This window comes from Haliotis rufescens, unplaced genomic scaffold (assembly GCF_023055435.1).
Source record: "Haliotis rufescens isolate VD_foot unplaced genomic scaffold, xgHalRufe1.0.p SCAF_17, whole genome shotgun sequence".
Lineage (NCBI taxonomy): Eukaryota > Metazoa > Mollusca > Gastropoda > Lepetellida > Haliotidae > Haliotis > Haliotis rufescens.
This window is the reverse complement of record NW_025963857.1, coordinates 18,192,630-18,201,970: the sequence shown is the minus strand read 5'-3', so window position 1 is coordinate 18,201,970 and position 9,341 is coordinate 18,192,630. Positions and strand designations below refer to the sequence as shown.

General features: G+C 42.5%; 1 protein-coding gene across 1 annotated transcript; it reads left to right on the top strand.

Moving 5' to 3' along the window:
- The first annotated feature begins 350 nt into the window (after positions 1-350).
- LOC124137989 lies at positions 351-8,068 on the top strand. The gene is made up of 7 exons (XM_048397656.1): positions 351-449; positions 1,224-1,322; positions 2,545-2,615; positions 4,538-4,678; positions 5,065-5,179; positions 6,023-6,095; positions 7,106-8,068. Exons 1-7 carry the CDS (start codon positions 432-434, stop codon positions 7,261-7,263), a joined length of 675 nt encoding a protein of 224 aa, XP_048253613.1. The 5' UTR covers positions 351-431; the 3' UTR covers positions 7,264-8,068.
- Positions 8,069-9,341: the final 1,273 nt, after the last annotated feature.

Here is a 9,341-nt window from a genome sequence, read left to right as displayed (position 1 = left end):
GCCGTCATATTTAGCATTGTGTGCATCTCGAACTAAGTCAACAGCGCTTTAGATACTATACCTGTGCACCGTTTTTTTCTGTCAGTTCGCGCTACTGCCGGTCGTAACATATATATATATATATATAGTATAAGCACACACACACACACACACACACACACACACACACACACACACACACACAAACACACACACACACACACAAACACACACACAAACACACACACCAGGCACAGAAAGGAGAATGTGAAGCAAACTAATCGATAGAGTACACGAACCATCAGCATATTTGTACGAAACCGCGGCAACCAATCAAATGGTGGCAAATATTCTGCGCAGTTGCTGCTATAATTAGGAAAAAGGGATTTCCCAGAAGAAAGACAGGAGAGAGAAATTTGGAAAATACTGATCATCGGCTGAATCACCGGAGCATGGGCGCGAAACAGTCTGTGAGTGTTCAGCTGTTCCATCTGTCTAGATCTATTGTTGTGTGTTCCTCTGGTTGAGTCTAGTTGTCTGTGAGTGTTCGGCAGTAGGTCCCATCTGTCTAGATCAGGTCGAGTTGTCTGTGAGTGTTCGGCATCAGGTTCAATCTGTCTAGAGGATGTTCGTTTCCATTGCTTCAGTTCATTATTACAATGTCTCACACGTCTGAGAGACATAAGATCCGCGAGTCGGGGTAGAGTTGGTCATCAGCAACCCATGCTTGCCGTAAAAGGCGACTATGCTTGTCGTTTTGGGCGACAAACGAGATCGAGTGACGTGGTCAGGCTCTTTGATGCATGTCATCGTATCCCAATTGCGTGGATCGATGACCATGATATCGATGTCAGTGAGCTCCTGTATCAAGTGAAAAGTGTAGGAGCAAACATTGGTGCCCATTGGGACGCCTACTTCTAACATAACTGTCTGATCTCTAATTTTCACATGTTTGTTATCTATGAGGACCACGTTCAGGGACAAATGCACCGTTGATAGGTTTCTCGTGTGGCAGAATGGTGTAGACGGTTGAAAAAAACACAAGCCATAACTGTACTTGGCTCTTTTCATACATTGCAAAATTCAAGCAATTCCTTTGAATATTCACATGGTATTAATTCTACTCATTTCAAATACTTTCTGTGAATATAAAAAAATCCTAAAAAGTATAGGAAAATCAGTATATCGGTACAGTTAAATACTAACTTCATTTCTAGTTCACAGTATATTTTCTTGATATCCAGATCAGTGACAAGCCAGATATTGTGTACAAGAAAGTCGATCTTCCAGAGGACTCTAAACACAAACTTGCGTTTGTTTTGGAAAATGTCCTGTCACCAGAGGTGAGAAAAATACAACAGTGTCGAATATAACATTGAGGATCAGAGAGCCACCGAAACAATACCTAAAGAGTATTTTTTTTATAACCACTACCAAAACTTATCACCTTAACTATACTTAGAGAGTATTTGTCACAACCAATATAAATAAAACACATCGTATCTATAACGAGTATTCGTCACCTATCCCTACTGTAACTCTGTCCAATCCACTACACCTCTATCCATCTCCGTTTCACCTCTACTCTTCCCCACTACTCTCCATCCCTCCCTGTTTCACCTCTACCCTTCCCCACTACTCTCCACCTTCCCCGTTTCACCTCTACCCTTCCCCACTACTCTCTACCTCACTCTGTTTCACCTGTACCCTTCCCCACTGCGCTCCACCCCTCCCTGTTTCACCTCTACCCTTCCCCACTACACTACACCCTCCCTGTTTCACCTCTACCCTTCCCCACTGCGCTCCACCCCTCCCTGTTTCACCTGTACCCTTCCCCACTACACTACACCCTCCCTGTTTCACCTCTATCCTTCCCCACTACACTACACCCCTCCCTGTTTCACCTCTATCCTTCCCCACTACACTACACCCTCCCTGTTTCACCTCTATCCTTCCCCACTACACTACACCCCTCCCTGTTTCACCTCTACCCTTCTCCACTACACTACACCCCTCCCTGTTTAACCTCTACCCTTCCCCACTACACTACACCCCTCCCTGTTTCACCTCTACCCTTCTCCACTACACTACACCCTCCCTGTTTAACCTCTACCCTTCCCCACTACACTACACCCTCCCTGTTTCACCTCTACCCTTCCCCACTACACTACACCCCTCCCTGTTTCACCTGTACCCTTCCCCACTGCAATACACCCCTCCCTGTTTCATCTCTACCCTTCCCCACTACACTACACCCCTCCCTGTTTCACCTCTACCCTTCCCCACTACGCTCCACCCCTCCCTGTTTCACCTCTACCCTTCCCCACTACACTCCACCCCTCCCTGTTTCACCTCCACCCCTCCCTGTTTCACCTCTACCCTTACCCACTACAATACACCCCTCCCTGTTTCACCTCTACCCTTCCCCAATACAATACACCCCTCCCTGTTTCACCTCTACCCTTCCCCATCACACTCCATTCCTTCCCGTCTCAATTCTTCCCTTCCCTACACTCCATCCCACCTCGTGTCGCTTCAATATACTCAGATTAATTATTTCTGCAGGAATGTCAGTGGTTCATCGAGAAGACCGAGCAGAAAGGGTATAAAAGAGCTCTGGTCACTCTTGGCGATCGGTATGTAACATGCAACACAAGTTCCTTTTTGTACTGTATTATCGATGGAAAATATATCAGATACAAGACACACCACTAAGAAAACAGATAACACACGTCACTAAGGAAACATGTGACAATTCCTTGTACTGTAGATGGTCGATATATTAGATACAACACACACACACCACTAAGGAAACAGATAACACACGTCACTAAGGAAACATGTGACAATTCCGTGTACTGTAGGTGGTCGATATATTAGATACAACACACACACAACTAAGGAAACAGATAACACACGTCACTCAGGAAACACGTGACGATTCCTTGTACTGTAGGTGGTCGATATATTAGATACAACACACACACAACTAAGGAAACAGATAACACACGTCACTAAGGAAACATGTGACAATTCCTTGTACTGTTGGCTTGAGATATATTAGATACAACACACACCACTAAGGAAACAGATAACACACGTCACTAAGGAAACATGTGACAATTCCTTGTACTGTAGATGGTCGATATATTAGATACAAAACACACATACCACTAAGGAAACAGATAACACACGTCACTAAGGAAACATGTGACAATTCCTTGTACTGTAGGTGGTCGATATATTAGATACAACACATACACAACTAAGGAAACAGATAACACACGTCACTAAGGAAACATGTGACAATTCCTTGTACTGTTGGTTGGAGATATATTAGATACAACACACACCACTGAGGAAAAAGATAACACACGTCACTAAGGAAACATTTGACAATTCCTTGTACTGTTGGTGGGAGATATATTAGATACAACACACACCACTAAGGAAATAGATAAAATACACATCACTAAGGAAACATGTGACAATTTCTTGTACTGTTGGTGGGAGATATATTAGATACAACACACACCGCTAAGGAAACAGATAACACACGTCACTAAGGAAACATGTGACAATTCCTTGTACTGTAGATGGTCGATATATTAGATACAACACACACACACCACTAAGGAAACAGATAACACACGTCACTAAGGAAACATGTGACAATTCCTTGTACTGTAGATGGTCGATATATTAGATACAACACATACACCACTAAGGAAACAGATAACACACGTCACTAAGGAAACATGTGACAATTCCTTGTACTGTAGGTGGTCGATATATTAGATACAACACACACACAACTAAGGAAACAGATAACACACGTCACTCAGGAAACACGTGACGATTCCTTGTACTGTAGGTGGTCGATATATTAGATACAACACACACACCACTAAGGAAACAGATAACACACGTCACTAAGGAAACATGTGACAATTCCTTGTACTGTTGGCTTGAGATATATTAGATACAACACACACCACTAAGGAAACAGATAACACACGTCACTAAGGAAACATGTGACAATTCCTTGTACTGTAGATGGTCGATATATTAGATACAAAACACACACACCACTAAGGAAACAGATAACACACGTCACTAAGGAAACATGTGACAATTCCTTGTACTGTTGGCTTGAGATATATTAGATACAACACACACCACTGAGGAAAAAGATAACACACGTCACTAAGGAAACATGTGACAATTCCTTGTACTGTTGGCTTGAGATATATTAGATACAACACACACCACTGAGGAAAAAGATAACACACGTCACTAAGGAAACATGTGACAATTCCGTGTACTGTTGGTGGGAGATATATTAGATACAACACACACCACTAAGGAAATAGATAAAATACACATCACTAAGGAAACATGTGACAATTCATTGTACTGCAGGTGGTAGATATATCAGATACAACACATATATGATGTGAGAGAAGTCTGATATATGTTGTATCATGAGATGTTGAAGGTGACATGCATTATATGACGGAAATGTTTTAGATGGAAGTTAATTCTGTGCTTTCTCCAGGCAGGAATCGAAACCGGAATTGAGAAACAGTTCCCGATATATGTGGGAGTCGACGAAGGAGTCGGAGAAACTATGGAACAGGGTGAAGACATATATCCCCGAGGTGTTTAACGGGAGGAAGGCTTTGGGTCTGAATGAAAGGTAGATTGCTGCTGTGTGTCTTCCACATAAATGTACTTTGACTGCATCAGTGTTATCCATCTGGTGGTTACTAAAGGACCGACACTTTGAAAATTCGGGGAGGTGGGGGGTGGGGTGGGGGGTGGGGGAGGGGGGGGGAGAGACCTGGTTTGGGGTATTTCGATGTGTTTCAGCTGCAGCTGCAAAACCAGATATTTGTTTATTTCAGAATTTGAGCCTGATTTTTAAATAGAAAAACCCTTCAACAATGTAATCTTTTTGGCAGGCAATTTCTTATTTTTCCTATGATAACACAGTCTTATGATAGGGTCCTGAGTTGACACGCTGACCCACATTTTTGTGATTTATGTTTTCTTCTAACGAGTAATAAGCATCTATGTCTTCAGACTTCGCTTCCTCCGCTACGAACCTGGAGAATATTTCAGGATTCACAAGGATGGGATCTACACCAAGAAAAACATGGAGCGAAGCTACATCACTGTACAGCTGTATCTGAATGAGGTGAGGTGGCTACATCACTGTTCGGGTGTATCTGAATGAGGTGAGGGTGGGGTGGCTACATCACTGTACAGCTGTATCTGAATGAGGTGAGGGTGGGGTGGCTACATCACTGTACAGCTGTACCTGAATGAGGTGGGGTGGCTACATCACTGTACAGCTGTATCTGAATGAGGTGAGGGTGGGGTGGCTACATCACTGTACAGCTGTACCTGAATGAGGTGAGGCCGGAGTGGCTACATCACTGTACAGCTGCATCTGAATGAGGTGAGGGTGGGGTGGCTACATCACTGTACAGCTGTACCTGAATGAGGTGAGGCCGGAGTGGCTACATCACTGTACAGCTGCATCTGAATGAGGTGAGGGTGGGGTGGCTACATCACTACAGCTGTACCTGAATGAGGTGGGGTGGGGTGGCTACATCACTGTACAGCTGTATCTGAATGAGGTGAGGGTGGGGTGGCTACATCACTGTACAGCTGTATCTGAATGAGGTGAGGGTGGGGTGGCTACATCACTGTACAGCTGTACCTGAATGAGGTGGGGTGGCTACATCACTGTACAGCTGTATCTGAATGAGGTGAGGCCGGAGTGGCTACATCACTGTACAGTTGTATCTGAATGAGGTGAGGCCGGAGTGGCTACATCACTGTACAGCTGCATCTGAATAAGGTGGGGTGGCTGCATCATTTTCGAAATGTTCTGTTAAACCCCTGTTTTTAAGAAGCTCACAGCGTGTGTAGATTACGCTCAGATTCAGATACAGGAGACTTTACTGCTATTGACATACTGACTGTGGAAATCCGAGACTGGTTATTGTCTAGCATTGCAGTTATATATTTACAGGGCTTTCAGGGAGGATGCACAACTTTCTTTTCCAGTGATGCTGTTCAGAAGGTGCCAATTGTACCCAGGCAAGGTACCGTTGTACAATATTTACAGAATATTCCATCCATTAGTTAGCGATAAACGTAGAAACCCCCTCTTCTTCAAAATGACTAAACATATCAATATATAATTACCACGCCACGCAACGCAACGCAACGCCACGCAACGCCACGCAACGCAACGCCACGCCAGCACACCCCACGCCACGCCACGCCACGCCACGCCAGCACACGCCACCAAACCAAACCAAACCAAACCACAACACAACATAACACGTTGAAAAATACAGTGAAACAATATTGTTACCCCCCATATATTTGCGTGTTTTGAAGCAGTGACAGAAGGAAATACCGTGTCTCTTATAGAAATCCCACCCCTTCCACGCCAGAATGGTCCCTGACTCTCAATTTCATTTGCTTCATCTGAATGTATTCGACATGTATTAAAAATATCCACTGGCCGAAGCGCACATCAGGTGTGAAAGAGTTGCTTTTGTTCCTGAACATTACATTAAGAAACATTCATGCAGGTCCATCTTTCAGTCTTTGTAAAAATCTCCTAAACGGTGTAAAAAGGTACAAGAAGGTGTTCAAATAAATATTAATTGTATCCTAATGGAACAGTCACTGTAAGACGAGCTGGGTTATCACTCGCTGGGGTATCACATCCTCGTCACTCAAGCTTTTATATCACCGAAGAAAGGCGATTGTAGACCTCTGGTGCAATTAGTTCAGTGTTCTACGCCTAATATTGCTGTAGCCCTTAGACGCAGATTTGAAAACATTATGGGATTCGTCCATATTGTGTAGAAAGAAGTAAGAACAGATCAGTGCATATTGCTGTTAAACTATTAAATGTTAAATTGCTGTTAAATGTGTTGCTGTATTTTGATGTTTGACCTTTCCCTGCCAATGTTTGACCTTGCCCTGTATTTTGATGTTTGACCTTGCCCTGTATTTTGATATTTGACCTTGCCCTGCCAATGTTTGACCTTGCCCTGTATGTTGATGTTTGACCTTGCCCTGCGACCCTCCTCCACAGGGTCAGCGCTGATATTCCAACACGACATTCTCCACGAGGGGTCGGAGGTGATGGAGGGACGGAAGTACGCGGTCAGGACAGACGTCATGTACTCGGCTGAGCGAGTAGCAGATGCACCTGATGAACTCTCCGAGGATGAAGTAAACTCCTCGACATGATGAAACAAGGAGTTGCTGCAGAGCATCACTTGTTCCCTGCAATATAATGTTATGTGCAGAGGAAGGAAGTGTAAGCTATGGGAGGAGAGAATTGGTGAAAAGTACAAATTTGTTGTTATTAACGTAGTTATCTTTGGAAAGCACAATAAAAGAAACACTGTTAATAAACTTCAGTTCAAATGTAAAAATTCACGCAATTATTAAGCAAGCAAGTTAAGAACACACAGTTTGGTCAAGTCATCTATAAATATTGAGAATTATCTTACATATTGTAAAAATAAAGGTCATAGGTCACTTTTCTCAAAACTTCGTTTAAGTCATCACAAACTAAATGTTGAAAATTTGGTAGATATACAAAACCACCAACCCCATTGGAACAGCGTCTCTGTGAAACATGTGATGTCTTAGAAGATGAGCAACATCACGCACTGTCTTGTATAAAATACAACCAAGAAAGAGGATCACAAATAATCCTCAATCATGATAAAGAACACTTCTTAATAATTTTATCAACAGCTATCCAGAAACAACTTCAAAGATCTGTTATCATATCAACAATTACAAACAAATTCCTTGTATGTACAACATTACAATAGTTTTGCTCACTTCTCATATTGTTTCCATATCATTGTGATACACTTATTTTCATAAAAATTGTTATAATGTACCTCCTTTGTATGTTGAAGGTACCTTTGTTTTTTAATTGTCGTTTATTGTGCATGTATTTTGTAGTTTGTGATATATTGTGTAATATTGCCACTGTTTCTTCATGGAATGTTCCGCAATACATATCTCATCTAAAACATCTTTGTTGTATGATAGTTACTTACAGTTGTGTACGGAGGCAAGGTCGCCTAAGGCACTCTAATTCGTTTTGCAGAGTTGTGTCCCTTGGGCACGCCAGAAACCTATGTGTTTGAATCCCGGTTCGCCCCGATTTTGTTTTCAGCACAAAACCCCTGTTCGGTCTAAGACCTGCATCACTTCGGGCTTTCCTCCCACATCAAGCTGACACGGAACACTATTCAAAACGGCGTTGAACCCAACTCCCTCACTCACTCTTGTGTACGGTTCCGTTTGGTTATCTGGGTTTGTGTTGTGATTGCTTCCAGTTTAGATTTGAAGTATGTTTCGGAGAATGTTGCTATGGTCAACCCAAACATCGTGAAGATATCATGGAACCGTATTATCTTTTAGGAAAATAATTGCAAACTACAGACCAACCTGTTGATTCCAATGTATCCAGAAGCAAAGAACATATACGGGTGTATAATCCATGCCGGAAGCTGAAAAACTTCTGTCAAAGAAATAGACCATGTAGAACCGTAAACCGCCGCATGAAACGGTATGAATCATACATTACATACAGTGAACTATTTGAAACAATACTGGGCTCAACTATGCCCAGCAAGGGTCATAGATGTGATTATGAAGACAACTAATTACAAATTTCTCATATCAAACCCGTTGTTTTACATGTGTTGTTTATTGGGCAAAGTCATACTTTATAGAAGCCTCATATTTAATCGTGTTGAACAATATATTGTAACAGCAATGTGAAGTTGAAAGACTGCGCGTGACAGGCTTGACCCAAATTCCACCCTGGAATGTCATGGGCTATCTGCATTACGAAACGTGACTAAGTCTCAGAATAGCAAGACGATTTTAAAGTATCTCTTATTGCTGGAAAAGAATAGCATCAACATTCCACGCACATGATTTTTATGTTTCGTTTCGGTAAATGCGTGGCTTGAAATTTCAAATAAACTAACATGTCGACATACATGCTACAAAAATAAGGGTTTCTCGTATACTTCCCTGTATGAACTCCCCGACACGATGAAGTAAACTCCCTGACATGAGCAAACTCCCGACATGATGAAGTAAACTCCCCGACATGATGAAGTAAACTCCCGACATGATGAAGTAAATTCCCCGACACGATAAAATAAACTCCCTGACATGAAGTTAACTCCCTAACATGATGAAGTAAACTCACCGACATGATGAAGTAAACTCCCGACATGATGAAGTAAATTCCCCGACACGATGAAATAAACTCCCTGACATGATGAAGT